We start from the raw sequence: 24080 nt of genomic DNA on the forward strand, positions 1-24080 counted from the left end.
ACTTCCCTGATCCAACATAGGAACCGACGGTTAGATCCGAAACCGAACTGGATTTGGGTATCAATATATTATAAGACATTAATATAGTATAATACTAATATAGTATAATAAATTAATACATTATAATGTTTTTTTTTTGTGGTAAATAATACATTATAATACTAATATCTTTTGCCATTTTTTTTTTTTGATGAAAAGAGAAACTTATATTAAACTAAGGAAACAAGTACATAGGTATCACAAAAAAAAATACATAAGGGATACCCGTTTGCAGATTTATATTAGAAGATTCCGTAATTGGAATGGGAGTATAGAGAGAGAAGAAAGACAAGATCCTATCCAACAACATTGAAGATGATTTCTCTCCAAGTACCTTCTTCTGATACCACGTTTTCTATCATGGGAGTATAGAGAGAGAAGAGAGAGGAGGAGTTTAGATCCTCTCCAACTACCTTCTTATGCCACGTTTTTTATCAAATTCAAAGAAATAAATCTTGTTACATGTAGTTGGAGAGTATCAGGACTCTACGAGGAAAGGGAAATAAGCAGTGGAAAAAGGGAAGTCATAGAAAGAGCATAAGTACAGCAAAACATGGAATTATCTGGATTCTAGCAAGTGAGAGGGGATCATGGTTCTCACCAAGGGGATTATAGTTCCCACCACCACTGCAAATCTCTTTCATTATAAATTGCAGAATCTTTGTTCCATTTTACAAATCTTTACTAGATCGTTTGATAGTTTATCTTTGTTTCATTTTACAAATCATTACTAGATCGTTTGATAGGTAAATTGTGTTATTTCAGTTTTATTTGATAGTTTATCTTTGTTTCATTTTACAAATCGTTACTTTGTTTCGTTTTACAAATCGTTACTAGATCGTTTGATAGGTAAATTGTGTTATTTCAGTTTTTATTTAACAGTTTATCTTTGTTTCATTTTATAAATCGTTACTAGATCGTTTGATAGGTAAATTGTGTTATTTCAGTTTTTATTTTACTCTAAAAATGAATTTAATTTTGTAAAATATATTGAATTTGTAGGTTTGATTGATCGAAGAATGGCCGGAGTGAATGGTATTCGTCGTCCAGCAACAGGTGGAAAGAAGAAGAAAAGTACTCTCAAACAACTCTTGGCTGACTAAAAGAGGTGGCAGGATGCCTCTCCTTCGAATGCTCCATCGAATGCAGCGGGTTTTATTTTGGGTAGAGTCGGTGACTCTCCTTAAAACCCAATCTTAGTTGATGACAACGACAGTTTGGGTAGAGTCGGTGACTCTCTTCAAAACCCAATCTTAGTTGAAGATCCTATCCAATGACATTGAAGAGGATTTCTCTCCAAGTACCTTCTTCTGATACCACGTTTTCTATCATGGGAGTATAGAGAGAGAAGAGAGAGGAGGAGTTTAGATCCTCTCCAACTACCTTCTTATGCCATGTTTTCTATCAAATTCACAGAAATAAATCTTATTACATGTGGTTGGAGAGGATCAGGACTCTATGAGGAGATGGAGATAAGGAGTGGAAAAAGGGAAGTTATAGAAAGAGCATAAGTACAACAAAATGTGGCATTATCTGGATTCTAGTCGAGTGAGAGGGGATCATGGTTCCCACCAAGGGGATCATGGTTCCCACCACCACTGCAAATCTCTTTCATTGTAAATTGCAGAATCTTTGTTCCATTTTATAAATCTTTACTAGATCGTTTGATAGCTTATCTTTATTTCATTTTACAAATCGTTACTAGATCGTTTGATAGATAAATTATGTTATTTCAGTTTAATTTGATAGTTTATCTTTGTTTCATTTTACAAATCGTTACTTTGTTTCGTTTTACAAATTGTTACTAGATCGTTTGATAGGTAAATTGTGTTATTTCAGTTTTTATTTGACAGTTTATCTTTGTTTCATTTTATAAATCGTTACTAGATCGTTTGATAGGTAAATTGTGTTATTTCAGTTTTTATTTTACTCTAAAAATAAATTTAATTTTATAAAATATATTGAATTTGTAGGTTTGATTGATCGAAAAATGGCTGGAGTGAATGGTATTCGATCGTCCAGCAACAGGGGGAAAGAAGAAGAAAAGTACTCTCAAGCAACTCTTGGCTGACTACAAGAGGTGGCAGGATGCCTCTCCTTCGAATGCTCCATCAAATGCAGTAGGTTTTATTTTGGGTAAAGTCGGTGACTCTCCTTAAAACCTAATCTTAGTTGAAGACAATGACAGTTTGGGTAGAGTCGATGACTCTCTTTAAAACCCAATCTTAGTTGAAGATCCTATCCAACGACATTGAAGAAGATTTCTTTGTAAGTACCTTCTTCTGATACCACGTTTTCTATCATAGGAGTATAGAGAGAGAAATGAGACAAAAGAGAAGAGGAGTTTAGATCCTCTCCAACTACCTTCTTATACCATGTTTTCTATCAAATTCACAGAAATAAATCTTGTTACATGTGGTTGGAGAGGATCAGGACTCTATGAGGAGATGGAGATAAGGAGTGGGAAAAGGAAAGTTATAAAAAGAGCATAAGTACAGCAAAACGTGGCATTATCTGGATTCTAGCGAGTGAGAGGGGATCATGGTTCCCACCACCACTGCAAATCTCTTTCATTGTAAATTGCAGAATCTTTGTTCCATTTTATAAATCTTTACTAGATCGTTTGATAGTTTATCTTTGTTTCATTTTACAAATCGTTACTAGATCGTTTGATAGGTAAATTATGTTATTTCAGTTTTATTTGATAGTTTACCTTTGTTTCATTTTACAAATCGTTACTTTGTTTCGTTTTACAAATCGTTACTAGATCGTTTGATAGATAAATTGTGTTATTTTAGTTTTTATTTGACAGTTTATCTTTGTTTCATTTTATAAATTGTTACTAGATCATTTGATAGGTAAATTGTGTTATTTCAGTTTTTATTTTACTCTAAAAATGAATTTAATTTTGTAAAATATATTGAATTTGTAGGTTTGATTGATCAAAGAATGGCTGGAGTGAATGGTATTCGTCGTCCAGCAACAGGGAAAAAGAAGAAGAAAAGTACTCTCAAGCAACTCTTAGTTGACTACAAGAGGTGGCAGGATGCCTCTCCTTCGAATGCTCCATCAAATGCAGTAGGTTTTATTTTTGGTAGAGTCGGTGACTCTCCTTAAAACCCAATCTTAGTTGAAGACAACGACAGTTTGGGTAGAGTCGGTGACTCTCTTCAAAACCCAATCTTAGTTGAAGATCCTATCCAATGACATTGAAGAGGATTTCTCTCCAAGTACCTTCTTCTGATACCACGTTTTCTATCATGGGAGTATAGAGAGAGAAGAGAGAGAGAAAGAGGAGTTTAGATCCTCTCCAACTACCTTCTTATGCCATGTTTTCTATCAAATTCACAAAAATAAATCTTGTTTCATGTGGTTGGAGAGGATCAGGACTCTATGAGGAGATGGAGATAATGAGAGGGAAAAAAGAAGTTATAGAAATAGCATAAGTACAACAAAACGTGGCTTTATCTGGATTCTAACAAGTGAGAGGGGATCATGGTTCCCACAAGGGGATCATGGTTCCCATCACCATTGCAAATCTCTTTTATTATAAATTACAGAATCTTTGTTCCATTTTACAAATCTTTACTAGATCGTTTGATAGTTTATCTTTGTTTCATTTTACAAATCGTTTGATGGGTAAATTGTGTTGTTTCAGCTTTATTTGATAGTTTATTTTTGTTTCATTTTACAAATCGTTACTTTGTTTCGTTTTACAAATCGGTATTAGATCGTTTAATAGGTAAATTATGTTATTTCAGTTTTTATTTGATAGTTTATCTGTGTTTCATTTTATAAATCGTTACTAGATCATTTAATAGGTAAATTATGTTATTTCAGTTTTTATTTTATTCCAAAAATAAATTTAATTTTATAAAATATATTGAATTTATAAGTTTGATTGATCGAAGAATGACCAGAGTGAATGGCATTTGTCGTCCAGCAATAGGGGGAAAGAAGAAGAAAGGTACTCTCAAGCAACTCTTGGCTGACTATAAGATGTAGCAGGATGCCTCTCCTTCGAGTTCTCCATCGAATGTAGCGGGTTTTATTTTGGGTAGAGTCGGTGAATCTCTTTAAAACCCAATCTGAGTTTATGACAATGACAGTTTGGGTAGAGTCGATAACTCTTTTTCAAACCCAGCTTGTAGTTGATGACAACGATAGTTTGGGTAGAGTCGGTGATTCTCAAAAAATCCAATTTTAATAGTTGATGACAATGATAATTTCGACGGTGAGGGTGAACGGAAGATGAAGATGAAAGAGGAGAATGTTGAATTAAGGGCTACGGGATCAAAATAGAAAAACGTAGCATGTTAATGGTATAAATATAGGGATAGTTATTTACTCTATTTAGAGTTTTTTATTTTTCTTTTCCTTCGTACATTTATCATGTATTCACCAACATGCTTGGTGGCAAGTGAGGCACATGGGTCACTTAGTCCACTAGTTACTCAATCTATAAGTGATTTGGCTAGGCTCATCGCGATCTAATGTGAAGGCATGTTTGAGCTCAAGTGGTTTTAGGCAGCCACACACCATGCCCGTATTAGAACTCCCTTGACCTTCTTCAATGACTACCAATTTTTAAAGCAAAAGTCCCCATCGAATGCCTCATCAGACAGAGATGTGCTCTATTGAACAAACTTCAACTTTATATAAGTTATGTAAAATTATCTAATTTTAATATAAATCTGAATATTCATTTAACCTTTTAATGGTATATCTCTCATTTCTTTTTAGTTTTTCTTGCCTTAGCTATTGTATTTGGAGTTGTTGGTTCTTATGCTAATGGAGATATTCATTTTTTATCTGTGACAGATCAACTCTCTCTGCTTTGGATAATGTTAAGATTTTTTGAGTATTGATACTAGGTGATCAAGTGAAAGTAATGGAAAATGTAAAGGGGGATAAGTACATTTTGCTTTCATTTCTTTGTTATAGTTTTTATTTATGTAATATATATAGCATTGATACTATTCAAATCTATTTGCATCTTGATCGAGTAGTCACAGATTTGCATGCCCTACGTGCATTAACCTAACAGATTGTGAGGAGTATTTTTTTCAATGTTAGTGACAAAAAATAAATTGAAAAACTTTTATAATTAATTAACAATAACATGAAAAGAATAAAGATAGAAACCCTTACCATAGAACATGACGCCATGTTGTGTCCTATACCATTGCAACCTGAGCAATAATAAGCCATTCTATTGGTGATATTATAAGCTCTTCTATTGGTGATATTATAAGCCCTTCTGTTTGTGATATTCTCTGTGGTTGACTTAATACAGGATTTATTAGGTCTCTCTTTCGTTGAAGAACACTCTGGAGCCACGACACGAGACAGTCTTGGTTCAAAGGAATGCCAATGCCCCTTTGTGATCCCAAATTGGTAGTAAAAGTGTCAAGAGCTGGTTCTAATTTGAACACCTCCTCTAGAAGTTCACTCAAAGCTTTAAGTACAATATCAAACCTCTCTTGAAAGAGAGATCCTTCAATGGCTATCTAGTTATCAATGTCATGAAGTTTTCACACAGGCTGTTGGGGTTGTTCTTCAGATGAGCCCTCAGCATTGCCACTACCACTGCTATCATATAGGACAGATTTGGACCATCTAGGCAGAACATAGTGTTAGGGAATTTGGGATCTATCTGTTATCACGTACACTTTAAGTATGTGCCTGTAAAGTAAGCCTTTCTACTTGAACAACTTACAACTACAGAAAGTAATTTTACCCTCTTGGTTGTCAAGCACATAGTTCACATTAATCTCTCGATCCTCGTCCCTCAAAAATACCTTGTACCTCTTAACTGGGAATTCCCAATCACACTGCCTGACCTCAAGTCCAACGCATGGTACCACTCTTCCGTGAAAACCTTGAACACCTTTGTTGTATAAACATTTACGGCTTGCTCCTCAACTTTATAGGTTGTACGATAAGAAGGTGTTGAAGTGATGCAATCAACGTCTACCTTCGTTTCTTTTTCACATCTTTTCTTTATAGCCTTTTCATATTGTATTACAAATTCATTAATTGGGGTAGATGATGTGAAGAAACTTTAAAGTATTTGTTCATTGACTCCCCTCTTTGTGTAGTGCTCATACCAGCAAAAAAAGTGTCAGCATAGTATCATGGCACCCAATGCTTCCATATTTGTACTGCCTCCTCAACCATTTATGGTCCTCTAAATTTTACCTCTGTATCATACTAGCCCATCTCTCCTCAAACTCAGATGGTATTTTTGAATCATTGATGCAACTTTTATATATTGCTTTCAAGTCTGGATATCTTTTGTATAATGGCCTCATGTAATTGATCCTGTGATTCTTCAAATGCCATCCACAAAATCGATGTACAGTATATGAAAATACATGCCGAATAGCTCTCATTATTCCTGGGTCCTCATCGGTCAAAATTTCCTTCGGATGGATATTGTGCATTGCTTGAAGCCATGTCTGAAAAAGCCACATAAATGATTCCTTTGTTTCATCAGCTATTAACCCACAACTGAACAATATACAATGTATATGATGATTAACACTAGTATAAGGGGCAAATGGGAACTTGTACTTATTTTTTTTATAAGTTGTGTCAAACACAATTATATCACCAAACCTCTTATATTGTTCTCGTGCACAACTATCTATTCAAAAAGTCCCAGTCAATTGTTGCTCCTCATTGACACGGACTACATAAAAGAACCCTGCCTCTGAAGCTTGCTTACTGTGCAAATAATTGATTCCTTGTTGGTAGTCAATCCCTATAGACTTCATACACTTGGACCTAATCAAATTCCTACAACTATCTTCAGTTAAACCAATGTGTTCTTCACTGGCAAAGTCTTTTAAAATTGTCATTATTTGGGATTGCCTAATCCCACACTTATGCAGCCATTCTATCAGTTGAATTGTACCTCTATTAGCTTTCTGGTGTGACCGAAGTCTAAAAGAATCATTCAGATCTACCATTGGATGGTTGTGCTTCTTTTCCCAAAAATCTACCACACATTTCCCTTTCCTAGACTTGATCCTCATTACAGCTCCACAATTGGTTTTCTTTGATACACAAGGTATGTAATTCATTCCCCTCCGCCGTTTGTCATTGCACCATTTTTCACTTTGGTTTGCACATACAAATGATCTAGCAAGGATACGTTTATCAACTCTTGAGCGCTCCACCCTATATTTTTGGACTGAAAACCCATCTCCTCTGTTTAGTTGTTATAATGGTTATATACATCATCCTTGGTCTCGAATTCCACGCCAACAGATGGTTCCAATTCACGAATGAAAAATCTAAATTATGAGATGTTGTCATTGCCTTCCAAGCTCAAATTGACGGCTTGCTCCTTGGTAACCTCCTCAACATTAAAACCAAAAGATGTTTTACTATCCTCACTCTCATCACTTTGATAAGAATTATTTTCTTCATCTTCAGGGCTACTACTATCCTCATGCACATCATTTTCTTCTTCGTTGGATGTGCTATCATTCTCCCTCCCATCATTAATTGCATCAGTCTCTCCAGTTGTATTATGCTCCCCTGCATTGTTTTCGGAACCAATAAATGCATTACATGCATATGAAACATGCATATTACTATCCTGTAAGAGAACTTCACCCGTTAAGAGTGACTGGTCCTCTAACCAATTACTTTCCATTTTCAGGAAAAAAAAAAAAAAAAGGAATTATATTGTACTATCCTGCAAATTAAAGATGACTCAAGGATTCAATAGTACATACAGTCATACTAATGTAAAAGAAAATCAGATATAGCGCACTTACAACCTTGTTAGATCAAACAGATTGGTTACAGCAATAAGAAAAATCCCAACAATTAATAAATCATAAACTTCCCTACAAGGCAAGAGTGATCACATTAGGGTATGAACTAAGCATTTGAGGTCAACACCAAATACTGCCTGAGGCATTATTTCTAAGGAATAAGCCTCAAACATCAAACACATCGTTGGTAACCTACAGAATGGAAAGGGTCTTCCAAGCTTAGATTGACTTTTTTCCTGGTGCCAGTTGACAGATTCCAATCATCAGTTAATCTAAATAAAGATGCATAAGATACACATCATATGCCTAGCAGCATAGATTGTAATTTCTATGCTGCCAAACCAGAAACCATTTTTATGGTTCAAGAATAATGCTACCATGAGTGTGGGTGAATGATCATAATGATCCAGCACAAGATCATTCTTTTTTCATGACGAGAGATAAAAAAAAAAAAAAAAGGAAAGAAAAAGGCCATAAAATATGAAATCTTTTTTTTTAATTGCCGACAATTCTCAGGTAACTATTGGACTAACACATTTTTGCATATGATCAGTACCAGTATTAGCATCAGATGGGTTCATCAGCACAATGGTAAGGTTACTCCATTGCGACCTAGTGGTTGCGGGTTGGAGTCAGGGAATAGCCTCTCCGTGAATTGGGGTAATACTGCGTACATTATGACCCTCCCCAGACCCCACAGTGGCAGGAGCCATGTGCATTGGGTATGCTCTTTTTTTATCAGCATCAGACTTAGATAGGTTTATCTCCAACTTTACTTTATCCTTCTTGTTCTCTTCAAGATAAGTATGAGATGACTGATGAACTCTGGTTTTGGGTATTTTATCTTTTTCTAAATAATAACTAATAAAAAAGGAGTGGACAAGACTAATTTTTAATGAAAGAAGAAGTTATCATCTCAAATCAGATAGCAATTAACCCATATTTATGAAGAGATGGTTTCTCTTAATTTTCTGAAGTGTTTGATTTTCCATTGCACCACTTGGTTGAATTCTATTCTGTCAAGATGCTCCATCTCTGATTGTAGGATTTACAATTCATAATTTTTGTGAGGTTTCATGAATCTAATGCAGAAAGTTATGCTTGGCACAATGTTTCTCCTTTCCAGACAGTTGTGATGTGAGTCATTCAATTGATAAACATAATACATTATCAGCATTTTCCTTTTACGGTGTTGAAACAATTTCTGGGTATAGGTTATATGTGGTTTCTAAAGCAACTGTTTCACACTTTATCGGCAAGTAAGCAATGAATCAATCCCTAACCACATAAGTATATTCTGTTTTTTTTTTTTTTTTTTGGCTAGTATTTGCCTAGAATTCTATTGGAAAAGCAGTTCATAACCACAGGATGGAGAAGGTGAGCAAGGAGATCAAAAACATCATTGTATCCAGAGCATTAATAAGGAGTTTTGCTTGGTGGAAAGAATATTATTGATAATAGACGGTTGGTGTGTAAAGCAAAGGTGACATAAAACAAGAGAACCCATGAAAAGGAATCGACCTTCAGAAGTGGTGGTTAAAATAGTATCTCTTGTAATAGAATTCAGGTAGCAAAAAATGTAGGAGCTAAGAAGAAATAGTTGAATATTCTCTTTCCCCCTCCATCCCCCCACATTGCTAAGGTAACTTGGTTGTGCTTGGTTATCCAGACAGTGTGAAGAGTGTGTGAAAAGTTAACCTTTTGAGTTTTTATCACTCTCCCACACTTTCTTGCTATTTGATTGTATGAGAATGTGATAGTAATGCTTTTTCCACCCACCTTCTCATTCTCCCAAACAAAGATGTGGCCAAATCTGACTAATCAGTTGATTGTTTATAAAAATGGGTGGGGATTTCACTCATTTTCTTGCACTTTCTTACCACAACCAAACATCAAGGTAAATATATTATTTTCTTACACTTCACGGAATTTCCACTGTTACACATTCTCCTTGCCTACAGTTCTACTTTTACATGTTCTCTCGGACTCTCTTTACAACCAAACCCAGTTTAGGGAAGAGTAAGACCACATATAGATAGGATTCATTTCAGATTTTTTTTGGAAGGGAGAGGGAGAGGCCAATTTCTTCAATTGCTTATGTAATGAGATTGTTAAAACCCAAAAAGTGAAATCAATGTAGAGCTCTAAGACCATATATCAATAGGCTCCGAATTTCATTACATTAGTAAGCACATGGGATGAGAACAAGCATCCATACACTATGAAAAACCTAGAAAGAATAGTATGGCATATAAAAAAAATAAGACAGACTTACTTATTTGGTTAGTAGAGTTGTGAGTTATATAGCAATACAGAGCATCAAGAATTAAGGAGACGGACTTACTTATTTGGGTAGTAGAGTTGTGAGTTGGGTGTCCAAGCACCGCTCCAACTAGTCCCTACTGAGAAAAAACGAAGTGAGTCGAATCAAAATGTGTTCGTTCCTCAATTCTATCAAACTCTGAAAGGATTTCTTCTTCTTTGATAAGAGAACATGAGAAAATGACAGACAGAGAAACCCTAAAACAAATTTAGAACTGAAGAACTGAAGAACTAAACAGCAAGAGAAAAAAGAGAAATAAGCGATGAAATCTAAGGCGGAGGAGGTAAACAAGGTCATAGAGGCGAGTGTTGGTTTGTGAGTAAGAGAAATGGAGATCGCAAAAATAGAGAGATAGAGCAGAGACATCCCACTCTCCCACTCTCCCTAAGATTCCGGAAGAGCAGAGACGTCCATGGGATTCAACGTCATAGCCATTGATAGGGATTTTAAATAATGACCTGCTGTTAGGATGACAGCCGGTTTTCGGTTGAACTGGGGGATGATATTCAACGACTCAGATTATACTTGGTGAAATCAATGATCACCAGAGAAGAATGTCTCGTAAACCTATTTCATCGTACGTACCACGACCACTCACCTTTTATTTTTTTCAATTAAAGAGTTGATGATCCCATGAATCTCACACACTTATAAAATCTGCACTTCATCAAATAGGAATAAAGTCATAAACCATGAAAAATAATAGTAGTTATTTAAAACATAGTTGGAAAACCGGGTTTTGACTGGGGGTGAATCACCTGAGTTGAGTCAAAATTTTGGAAAACTTGGTCAAGAATTGTGTATCCTTCCGAGTAATATTTATTGCATTAAAAAATAAAAATATGCGACTCACCTTGACTGGGTTTACAAGGCCGAGTCACCAGGTGTTTTTCTGAAAGACGAGTCGAGTCAAATAAGACTCGATTTTCGAACTACATTTGAAAAAAAAAAAACAAACAAGAAAACACATAAGTAAGGCGAGAGACTTGATCACAAGGCGGCACCTAGACAACAATGACGTCGGCGAAAGACCAACGAGGGACCAACAAAACAAAGCAAGAATCAGAGCTTATATCCAGTAAAATCAAACCATGTCCATTGAGAATTGAATTAGCGAAATTGCAACTGAGGTCGATTCAGAACCTCCTGATCGGAATCAAAATCCTAGGACGGTAAATCGATGAAACTACTACAATATAGAGAAAACTAACCAGATATTGATTAACCATATTGGCCAATTTCCACTTCGTGGCTTGACGACCTTTGTTCGTCCGATGCTATTGGTTGTACACATGTCTTCCATCAGTAAAGCTTTTCCTTACCAGAAAAAAAAAGATTAACCATATTTGGTTTAGCTCTAGTGCTCTACTATACCCCATCAACCTCCACTGCATCAACGGAAACTGGGGAAATTAAGACATAGATGCTACAGAAGAAGCAACGAGCGAGAGTAAAAGAGAACGAAACTTCTAGTCTTCTCTGCTGGCTCAGTAATGATTGACAAACTCACCATATCCAGTTATCCACCAATCCACTTATGGTTGACAATCTCACCATAATTATGTATGAACTCGACTACTCGAGTCAACCAGATTCTAAGAAGTAAGGAGTCCTCATTTAGTTTTCCCTCAGCTGTGACAGTAACACATGCCTGTAATCAGTCAATCATGGATGACCTAACTCGGTAATTTTTTTGGACTCGGACAAGTTTGGCCAGTTCTTCATCGGTTTTTTATAGTTTGACTGGTTTTGAGAGAGAGAGAGAGAGAGATTCTCTCCAGTTTGGTCAGTTCTTTGACTGGTTTATCCCAATCAAAACCAGTTTGATATTTTGGGCTTTTTAGCGTGGAGCACATTGAATGGGTTCAAGCACATATGGGCCTAGGCCCACTACCAATCTCCAAAAAGCCTAGGCATCATGGCTTATGGAAATTCTTTCAAGGATCTCGTTTGTCAACCTGAAGAGAGATTCCATGTTACCAAGATCATGAATGACTGAGGTTATGATTTCTTGCCACATGGCATATTTCAACTGGGGGGTCATTTATATAGGAATCCAAACCCATGTCTCACCACTCAAGTTTCTTCTGGTTGGCTCATTTTAGATTAGATCATGGTTTTAAAAATGGGGAATCGGATGGATGAATCGGCCGATTTGGATTGGAATCAACTGACATTGATCCCAATTTCCACCATTCCTAATCGTTGCTTCTTGAATTGGAATTAGATTAGCCAAATCAGATCTGAATCGGCTGATTCCTAGTCATTTTCTTTGTAATCCATCTTGAATCGGACTGATTCATGGGCTGATTCTCGATTCCTAAACTGATTCAATTTTCACCATAAAATAGCTTAGATTTTCGATTCCTGAACCGATTCAGGTCGATTCAGATCGGAATCCTCTCTGACCGATTCCAAATTTTAAAACCTCGGATTAGATGAGTGTATCCAATGGGTCCATCCATGTTTAGCTTGTAGATTATTTCATGGCCAGACCCGGGCCACAGGGCCAGGCCAATGCGTATTAATCATGTATATGCATAGATGCTAGCTGAATTGTCCTGCCAGGTGATTCAAAATTTGGTTTAGGGAGGGTTGCAGGGTGGAAGGAGGAAGTATTTAATTTCATTGATTAGTACATCTCAAGATTCAACATAAAAGGTTTGCAAATAAGTAAAATAGGAAAATTATTTTCCAGTCCTAATAAGGATGTAAATCGGTTGGTTCGGTCTGGTTTTGGTAGCATTGAACTGGTTTCAGGCTGGTAATGGGCCAAACCGAAACCAAACTGGTAAGGAGAAATTCTGTTTTGGTTTCAGTCAAGGCTGAACCAATTTTGGGTTGGTAATGGGCCAAACCAAAACCAAACTGGTAAGCAAAATTCGATTTTGGTTTCAGACAGGCTGAACCAATTTTGGGCTGGTAATGGGCCAAACTGAAACTCAAATTGTTTTGCTGAAGTTTGATTTCGGTTTCAGTCCAGTTCGATTCGGTCTTTTATTCAGTTGGCTTAACTAGCTCTTATCAGGCCTTTATCGAGCTGTTACCAATTTGGTTTTGATTTTTGTTTTTGGTCATATCCTAATCTAAGCTACAAAAGGAAGGCTACCACAAGCTCATCTTTGTGTCTCACTCTTTTCATCAAGAGCCCTGGATAAACAATCTTCTCATTGGGGTTTTTTTTTTTTTCCTGTTTTTATTATCGCTTGTTACTTTATTTGGGTTGTAAGAAACAATGTTATCCATAGGTCTGACAAGGCTGATCCGGTTTTTATTCTTCAGTTTGTAACTAAATGGCTTGATGACTTAAAAATCACCCCTCCCCGGGCTTTTACTTATCCTAACCCCATTACTAATATATCTGTCTTCTTTAATGATAGTTTATCTCAATATGTTTCTAACCTTGATATCAATTGCCCTGTTTTATTATACGCAGGCATTTATGACTCGCTTCTAAGAGTAACCGGGTGGGCTTTTTGTGTTTTAGATGGCCAGGGTTTTTTCACTTCTGCAGGTTCACAAACAGCAACGAATAAGCTAGAAGCAGAACTTTTTGGGTTACTCAAAGGATGGGAAGCAACAATCAAAGCAAATATCAAAATTAAGGAAGTCAGATGTACAAATGACAAGCTAACAAATCTCTATCATCCTTCTCATTCTCTTGTAATCCCTTGGAACATCCTACATCCCCTTTTGGAATTAGCAGATCTAACTTCTAACTTCTCCTCTGCACAGTTTAAAGTATGTATAGACAAGGAGTTTTAGCGTCTGCTTTAAAGCCATTACAGACAATTCTACTTTATCTTTAAATCTTGTATCTACCCTTTCGTAAGCAATATAACTTTTATTTGCATAAAAAAAAGTTGTTTTTTAGAACCGGTAATTTAATCGCCACTAAAATTAATTTGGTTTTTTTATCCAAAAAAAAAATTTAAAAACCTTCGACAATCCTCTGTAGGTACTGCAGCCTTCGGATGCAGGTTTCTCCGCCTTATAGGCGGGATCCGTTGGTTTCCGTGGTCCTTTGGCGACAAGGGTTATGGATGGCATCGAATTTCGACATGTCACATAGGGGTTGCGGTCATGCTTCATAAATTAAAATAAATGGAGTCACCACCTAGGGTTAGGGCCTAGGACCCAATGGGTATAGTCCTATCTGAACGAACAGAAAGAACTACGTGATTCCATCTGGTCTGGTCAGAGATTGAGTAGAAGATCAGGCTATGAAAATGGGAAGGTATTAGTACCCAAGCTCACTTGGTCGAATCGGTCTTAATTCTATTAGTTGCTGATTATCGAGTATTCTCCCTTTTTATGATTCTAGATTAACAATATAAAGCTAAATGACCTGTACCTAAGAAAACAAATTCAAAATACTTATATGCATCTAATCCCAACATATTTACATCATGCATGAAACATATCGATTAATATGTACACTAACACGGTATGCATTAAAGATCTACATTGTGCCAAAAGTGAGATATGACCAGTATACCTTTATGTGATGACGAAAAAGATTGTACCTGTCGGTTGTCTCCCAATTCAGGTGGAGACAGATGATGGAATGGATTTTCTCTTACCCAAACCAATTAGTGGTTTTCGTCAGGGATTTTTGTCATGCGAACAGGATGACGACTTCAAATAGGGTAATTGAAGGATCTACCCATGCTTGCTTGGCAAAAATGAGGACTCAAGGAAACAGAATGAAGATATGGAAGGAAAATGGGACGTGGAGCGGTGGAGGTCTCTCATCAGCCCTTCTCTCTCTTCTTCTTCTCTATTTTGAGGGTGGGCCCCCCTCCTATTTATAAGGGTGATGTCATGGCTGACGGCTGCATGTGGTAAAAAATCTTGCGATGGCCGCATGTGGTTTTAAAATTGAGACTGTTTAATTAAACGGTATAAATCGAACCGTTAAACTGATGGTAAACCGTTTAAACCAAAACAATTATTAGTAATATGCAATTTTAATAATTAAGTAACAATAAATAATTAGTACATATGTAATAGAACAAATAAACAATTATTTTAAAAAAAGTATATGAATTCAATTCACACTTCTGTTTCAATAAAAAAATTAAAAGAAATGTAATAGAAAGTAGTCGTTTGAATAGAAAAGTTAAAAGATCTTATAAAACCGATTAAACCGAAACCATTTATAAATGGTTTTGATTTCAACATGTGAAACTGTTTATTAAAAGATTCAGTTTTGATTTTACCTAAAAAAACTTACACTGAACCAAACCATTTACATTGGAACCGAATGTTTAACAACCTTAGTTACAAGTAGCTTATTAGAAGCGGTAGGAAATTACCACCACTAATGACCACCTACCACCATTTAAAAGTGTCATTAAAGTGCGAGTGATGCCCACTTCTCTTGTAATGATCCCATCATATTTAGGAGGGTGAAGAAAAACTTTTCCCAAAATTTTATGTTATTTCTTCTTTAACTGAATTTTAACACTTATTTTGTTGGGTTTCCATCTTGGTTCTCTCTTGTTCTTCTAGTCAATTAAAGAGGAAGAAGAGAAAAATGGAGAGGGTGGCACCGCCTCATCTACCAGCCCAACAAAGGAGAAAATGAGGGGGTGGTACACGGTGCATACACCTATTTGCCTCTCCTCCTTCATCTATAAATGGTAGGAGGGAGAGGCCTTTGTATCAACCAAGGAGAAGAACTAGAGGACCAGTAACAGATTCTCAGAGTGTTCAATACTCAAGGGTTGTGGGTGTTTTGGAGTTATTGGGTTTAGTGTTATCTCTTCAGGGGTTTGAGAGCGTGAGTTGAGAGAGGGTGTACAAAGGGTATCCGGTTTTGGATACAGGGTTGGGTTTGGCTTAAATTGAAGGTATTGTATCTTGTACTATTAATCTCAACTTCTCTCATAGTGAAGAAGTCTCAATTACGCCCGTGGATGTAGGCATTGTCGAACCACGTAAATAATTACATCTGTGAGTTTGCTTTTACCCTTTTAAACGCTCTTTGTATGTTCTCACTTTGTGTTAACGTGGGTCCCACACATGGATATAATTCATAGTTACTATTCACATACTGTCATATTTCTCCAGTTTTCTTTACACAGGTGGAAAATGATTTTCGCACTTTTTCCATCAAGTGGTATCAGAGCCTTGGTTCGCGTGAACGTGTGTAAAAGTTTGTTTTTAGTACAATGACTGAAAAATGCATCTCGATGGATAAGTTCGACATAGAGCTCTTTGATGACAAAAATAACTTCAGTTTGTGGTAAAGTACGGTTAAAGACATTTTGGTATAACAAGGGTTGTTCAAAGCATTGTTTGGCAAGTTCAAGAAGCCACAATTCATGTCTGATGATGATTGGGAAGGACTTGAAATGAAGAGAGTAAGTACCATCTGCTTATGTCTCGCACCTGAGGTAAAGTATAATGTGTTGAATGAAACCTCTGCTCCTAAATTATGGTTAAAACTAGAAAGTTTATATATGTCAAAATCCCTCACAAATAAATTATTTTTGAAAAAACAATTATATCAATTAAGGATGGAAGAAGAAACTAACCTCATGGATCATCTGAATGTTTTTAATAGAATTATTACTCAACTGTTAAACCTTGAAAAAATTGAAGATAAGGATAAAATTCTTCTTCTTTTGGCTTCTCTTTCATCTTCATTTGATACATTGGTGACTACCTTATTGGTTGGGAAAGACACTCTCGAAATTGATGAGGTGACAGTGGCTCTCTTAGAGAATGAGACAAGGAGAAAATCCTCGAGGCTTACTCAACAAGAGGCACTTGTCATGGAAAGTCGGGGGATAAGCAGAACCAGATGATCACAAGATCGTGAGAAATCACAAGGAAGATCCAAGTAAAAAAGAAGGATCACATGCTACTACTGCAAGAAGGTAGGGCATATGAAAAAGGACTGCAGAAAGCTCAAAGCACAAAGAGAGAACAAGGATGAGAAGAAAGAAGAAAATAACACCACTGCCGTGAGCTCAGATGGAGACATCGTCATCATCTCGAACTGTGAAAAATTCTGCATCACCCTCGCATGCAACGACTTAGACTGGGTCATCGATTCAGGTGTATCTTACCATGTTATCCCTCACAAAGAATTTTTTACTTTTCTTAAAATAGGTGATTTTGGTGTTGTAAAAATGGGCAATAGTAGTACCTCAAAAATTATGGGGATGGGTGATGTGAGCATTGAAACAAATGTAAGTTGTAAATTGGTTCTCAAGGATGTGAGGTATATACCAGATGTCCGTTTAAATTTGATCTCTGCAAAAAAATTAGATGATGAAAGATATCACAACCACTTTGGTAACGGTCGATGGAAGCTTACTAAATGATCTCTTGTGATGGCAAGGAAAAGTAAGTGCTGCACTTTGTACAAAACAAAAGTACAAATATGCAAGATTGAAATAAACATAATAGAGGATGAGTCCATTACTGACGTGTGGCATCGACAACTTGGCCACATGAGTGAGAAAGGGATGCAAATTCTCACAAAAGATAATCTCTTACCAAACATTAAAGGTACGTCTCTAAATCGATGTGTTCATTGTTTAGTTGGCAAACAACATCGAGTTACCTTTAATAGAAGTTCTCCTCTAAGAAAAATAGGCATCTTAGAATTGGTGCATTATGATGTCTGTGACCCTATGAAAGTAAAATTAATTGGTGGTGCGTCTTATTTTGTTACTTTCATAGATGTTGCATCTAGAAAAGTGTGGGCATTTGCATTAAAAACTAAAGATCAAGTTTTTGGTGTATTTAAACATTTTCATGTCACTATTGATAGAGAAACAGGAAAACCTCTTAAATATATTAGTATTGATAATGGTGGTGAGTACATTGGTATATTTGAAGAATATTGCAAAGACGATAGAATTCGACATGAACAAACAGTTCCTAAGACCCCACAACATAATGGTGTAGCTAGGATGAATCGTATAATTATAGAAAGAATCAGATGCATGCTTTCACATGCAAAATTGGCACGGTGTTACTGGGGAGAAGCCATGCGGACAGCCGTTTACTTGATTAATTTATCTCCATCAGCTCCTTTGAATAGAGATATTCCTGAGCGGGTATGGATCGAAAAAGGCGTATCTTACAACCATCTGAAGGTGTTCAATTGCAGAGTGTTCGTACATGTCCCGAAAGACGAACGGTCCAAACTTGATGACAAATTTAAACAATGCATTTTCTTAGGATATGCTAATGACAAGTTTGGTTTCAGGTTATGGGATCCGGTTGAGAAGAAGGTGATCAGGAGTAGAGATTTGGTCTTTCTTGAAGACCAAGCAATTGAAGACTTTGACAAGATCAAAAAATCTCAACCGTTCTTTGATGACCTTGTGGATTCTGATTCAGATTCTCCACCCATGGCACATGATGATGAGGGAGATACGCAAGAAGGTGTTGAAGAAGCAACCAATGATGTCAATGGTGAAAATGATGCTCCTACAGATGGTACCGATGATGGTGAACAAGGAGAGCAGGTGACTCAATAACCACCAGTTGAGTCCCAGTTAAGAAGATCCATCAGGTAGCACCAACAATCTACCAGGTACCCACCTCATCAATATGTTACACTAACAGATGCAGGTGAACCAGAGTGCTTTGAAGAAGCGAAAACTGATAAACACAAAGCTGAGTGGTTAAAAGCTATGCGAGAGGAGATGGACTCCCTACATAAGAACCATACCTATGATCTGATAAGTTTATCTAAGGGTAAGAAGACACTCAGGAACAAATGGGTATTCAAATTAAAGATCGAAGAGAACAACCTACAACCAAGGTACAAGAAAAGGTTGGTTGTGAAAGATTTTGGACAAAAGAAAGGTATTGACTTTGATGAAAAGTTTTCATCTGTAGTAAAAATGTCATCTATACGGGTTGTGTTAAGTCTGGCTGTAAGTATGAACTTGAAAGTTCATCAACTTGATGTAAAGACAACATTTCTCCATGGTGATCTGGAGGAAGAGATTTACATGGAGCAACCAGAAGGTTTTCAAGTCAAAGGTAAAGAACATATGGCCTGCAGGTTAAGAAAGAGCTTGTACGGCTTGAAACAAGCACCAAGATAGTGGTACAAGAAATTTGATTCATTCATGACGGATCATGGGTATATGAGAATAACATCAGGCCATTGTGTATTTGTTAAGAACTTTTCAGAAAATAACTTTATTATTCTTTTGGTCTATGTTGATGATATGTTAATTGTTGGTCAGGATGTTAGTAAAATTGACAGGTTAAATCAAGAATTGAGCAAGTCCTTTGCCATAAAGGATTTCGAGCAGGCACGACAAATCTTAAGGATGAAGATTTTCCGTGATCAAAAAACTGGGAAGCTATGTCTATCACAAGAAACGTACGTGCAGAAAGTACTTGAAAGGTTCAATATTGATAAAGCAAAGCATGTAAGATCCCCACTTGCATGTCACTTCAAGTTGAGCAGTGACCAGAGCCCCTCAACTGAAGAAGGAAGAATTAGAATGAAGAATATACCCTACTCGTCAGCGGTAGGAAGTTTGATGTATGTCATGGTATGTATAAGATCGGACATTGCACATGCAGTTGGAGTGGTGGTAAACCTGTGTTGCAGGGATACACAAATGCTGATATGGCAGGTGACTTCGACTCGAAGAAATCCACATCAGGATACCTCTTTACTTTTGCAGTGAGAGCAGTGTCGTGGCAATCTAAGTTGCAAAAATGTGTGGCCTTATCAACTACAGAAGCTGAGTACATAGCCGTTGTAGAAGCTTGTAAGGAGATGTTATGGATGAAGCGGTTCACTCAAGAACTAGGTCTGAAGCAAGACAAGTACATTGTTTATTGCGACAGTCAAAGTGCTATCCACATAAGTAAGAATCCAAGTTTTTATTGCAAGACTAAGCACATCAATGTAAGGTATCACTGGATACGAGATGTACTAGAGTAGAAACTTTTGTAGCTTGAAAAAATTCATACTGACAAGAACGGAGCAGATATGATGACAAAGGCTTTACCCAAAGTGAAGCACGACTTTTGTAAGAGCATTGCAGGCATGGCAGTTCCCTCCTTATGACTCGGAGGGGGAGTTTGTTGGGTTCCTCCTCACATGGAGGGACCCATGAGAGAGTAAATATATCTCTCTTTGTTTATTCTTAGTCAATCACTCCACCGACAAGGATGGAAGCAACTCCAAACACATAAAATGTGAGGAATATTGTGCAATCGGCCAAATCTTGGTTCAGCTATTAAAGAGGAAAAAGAAAAAATGGAGAGGGTGGCACCGCCCTCATCTACCAGCCCGCCAAAGGAGAAAATGAGGGGGTGGTACACGGTGCATACACCTATTTACCTCTCCTCCTCCATCTATAAATAGTAGGAGGGAGAGGCCTTTATATCAACCAAGGAGAAGAACTAGAGAACTAGTAACAGATTCTTAGAGTGTTCAATACTCAAGGGTTGTGGGTGTTTTGGAGTTATTGGGTTTATCTCTTCAGGGGTTTTGAGAGTGTGAGTTGAGAGAGGGTGTACAAGGGGTATCCGGTTTTGGATACATGGTTGAGTTTGGCTTAAATCCAATGTATTGTATCTTGTACTATTATTCTTAAGTTCTCTCATAGTGAAGAAGTCCCAATTACGCCCGTGGATGTAGGCATTGCCGAATCATGTAAATACTTGCGTCTGTGAGTTTGTTTATACTCTCTTTGTACGTTCTCATTTTGTGTTAACATGGATCCCACACGTGGACATTATTCATGTGACACTATTCATAGTTACTATTCACGTACTGTCATATTTCTCCATTTTTCTTTACACACAGGTGAAAAAAGATTTTCGCACTTTTTCCAACATATTTTACATCGAAACAAATAGAACTTAAGAGAAGCCTACCACTATTTAAAAGAGTCATTAAAGTACGAGTGATGCCCGCTTTTCATATAATGATCCCATCATATTTAGGAGGGTGAAGAGAAACTTTTTCCAAAAGTTTATCTTCTTTCTTCTTTAAATGAACTTTAACACTTATTTTACATATTTTACATCGAAACAAATAGAACTTAAGAGAAGACTACCACTATTTAAAAGTATCATTAAAGTACGAGTGATGCCCGCTTTTCTTGTAATGATACCATCATATTTAGGAGGGTGAAGAAAAACTTTTTCCAAAAGTTTATCTTTTTCTTCTTTAAATAAACTTTAACACTTATTTTACATAATTTACATTGAAACAAATAGAACTTAAGAGAAGCATGAGAGCATTAAGGGATAAGATGAGAAAGTTCAGATAAGTGTACAGGTCATGCCACCATGTTAGAGGTCCGACCCCAGAGTTGGGTTCCGTTACACTACAAAGTGATTTTTTTTTTTTTTTGGGAATAACAAAATTCCCATGTAATTTAATGCCAATCAATAACGGGAATCATAAACTATATATGATAAACAACATTGATATGTTGAAAACAAAGAGATTTTTGAGATTGGACTTTTTTTTTTTTTTTTATATAGTTAATGAGATCTAACCCTTTGATTAGCATAAGAAAAGATATTTTTGATCATACACTAGGGGTGGGATGGTGGTGAAGGAAAACTTAATCTTAAAAAAATATAATAGAAAGGCAAGTGGGTCATAAAGTAAAAATACACCCATCTAGGGTCATAAATGCCTGCCCCGTCCTATTGTATATAATTGATAATATCCTTGTATTGTTCCCCAATACCCTCTGCAGACCATGGAAACACCTCGGTCATCTCCATTGACTGTGACCGAACGAAAACCTTCTCCCTCCGTTACGGAAACGGGTACATTAATGTACAAGAACATCTCAAATCAATTTTTAGCTAATATCAGAGACTAGACATTATTTCTTATACTTTTTGGAACCCACATTGGTTATTTAAAAATTTTCATTATTGTTAAATATTATAAATTAATTTACTAAATATGATTATATCTAATAATCTAACTTAAATCTTCCCGGTTGATGTAGTTTCCTTACTTTGACTTTGGAGGTACGGAAGGTTTAGAGGCAACTGGACCGGGTCTTTCCGAGGGTTGAACAAATGAAAAAAATTAATAAATCAATAAATTATTTTTTATTATTTTTTTATTTTCAAAATAACTACTACCCCAGTTCAATATAAAGTCAGACAAGTTATACAGAGAATCCACCTCAAAAGAATATTTCAAGTTTCTCTTGCAGGAAATCATGGAAGGAGAGTCTGTCATCTCCATGGATAATTTCTCTTCAATGAGTTTGTATTCAGAGCTAATGGGTGCTGTGAGTATTCTGAGAGAATCCTTCAAAATTTTACTTAGAAGTGGAAAGTTAACAGCTTCAACCACCATCATGACCCTTATTCCCAATTCTCTTCTCTTCTTGAGTAACATTTTATCCATCAAATTACTTTTATTTGATTTGTTCACAAAATCACATCTCTTATATTCCATTGATCCATTTGCTATGGATTTCTTTGAGTTGGTTCTTTGCATAAAAGAAGATATTCAAGTTCTTTCAGGGGTGAAATTGATCTTCTTCCTCACTTACTCCCTTGTCACACTCTTCTCAATCTTAACTTTACTTTTCTCATCAACAACATCTTATTCAAGCAAGAATTTTGAACCTAAGGAGTTGATTTCCAAGATTGGAAGGACATGGGTAATGCCATTGATCACTTGGGTATATATTACCCTAATGGGTATTGGTTATACTCTCCTTCTTGTGGGTCTTATAGGTCTTCTAATGTTGAATTCAGATGGTTTGGCTGCCATGATTTTCGCCGGCGGTGTTCTTCTTATTCTCTCAATCTCTTTATTTCTTCATTCCGCAGTAATTTGGATGTCAGGTCTTGTAATTTTTGTGGTAGAGGAGAGTTGCTATGGAATTGAAACAGTTGAGAGATCTAAAGAATTTATGAATGGAGGAACATTACATTGGATAGTTCTTAATCTTCTATCAATGGTGACTGGTTATGTCATGTTGATTGCTTTCCAATTACTAAAGTTTAATCAAACATTACTAGCTCTCTTCATTGTTGGATTGATTATTGTAAATGTGATTTGCTTGATGAAGATATTCAGTTTGATGGCATATATGGTGTTCTACTATCAGTGCAAGAAGAGATATGGAGATGAGCTAGAATGGCCATTACAGATGGGGTATAGCAGCTTAATTGATGTTTTTGTTTAGATACCTTGTAAGGTACTGTTTTTGATTTTTTTTTTTTCTTTCTTTCTTTTTTTGGGTACAAATGTTATTTCATTTCATTCTCGTAATGATTCACAAAGTATAATGTAGATCAAACAATAAAGTGAAGTTCTGAAATCCAATTTTATTTTGATTTTTGATTCTCCCATAAATTTGTTGTATTTAAAACTAGATTAGATTTGAATAAAGCACAATCAATTGAGGAACAGGCTCTGCTCCCTAAACAGGAATCCTTTCCATGGAAAACTAAGGAATGCAACAACCCAACCTTCTTTCTGTCTCTCTTCCATCCTGGAGTTCTTTATGAGGTTGGTGACATGATTCTTGGCTGAATAATTGTGACACATGTGCGTGGCCAAGATTCAGGCCGCCAATAGGAATAAGTTTATAGTCTTAAGAAGTTAAAAAATCACTAGAGAAACATTAAAAAAATAAATAAAGTTTGGTCAATGACCATACCCAGATAGCCCCTGCACAAGAAAAAGCAGTGGCACCTATAAAATATTTTTAAAATTTGGCACATCTAGTGAAGCTTTTACTTCTCCTGTCTCACTCACTTAAGTGAATGAAATAGATGAAACTGAAGAAATTTATTTTCACTATGAGATGCTGAAACTGATAAAATTGAAGGTATGTAACCGCTGATCAACTGTGGAGGTTGAAAAACATTAACCGTTATAGCAGAGAATATGGTGGTGTAACTATTGACCGCATGTTGAACATTTAAATGTGTAA

At 36.3% G+C, this 24080-nt stretch overlaps 1 protein-coding gene across 1 annotated transcript; it reads left to right on the forward strand.

Annotated features, from left to right (window-relative positions):
- Positions 1-22330: 22330 nt before the first annotated feature.
- LOC122659159 lies at positions 22331-23327 on the forward strand. The gene has a single exon (XM_043854303.1). It carries the CDS (start codon positions 22347-22349, stop codon positions 23325-23327), a length of 981 nt encoding a protein of 326 aa, XP_043710238.1. The 5' UTR covers positions 22331-22346.
- The last annotated feature ends 753 nt before the right edge of the window (positions 23328-24080 follow it).

Source organism: Telopea speciosissima, chromosome 4 (genome assembly GCF_018873765.1).
Source record: "Telopea speciosissima isolate NSW1024214 ecotype Mountain lineage chromosome 4, Tspe_v1, whole genome shotgun sequence".
Classification (NCBI taxonomy): domain Eukaryota; kingdom Viridiplantae; phylum Streptophyta; class Magnoliopsida; order Proteales; family Proteaceae; genus Telopea; species Telopea speciosissima.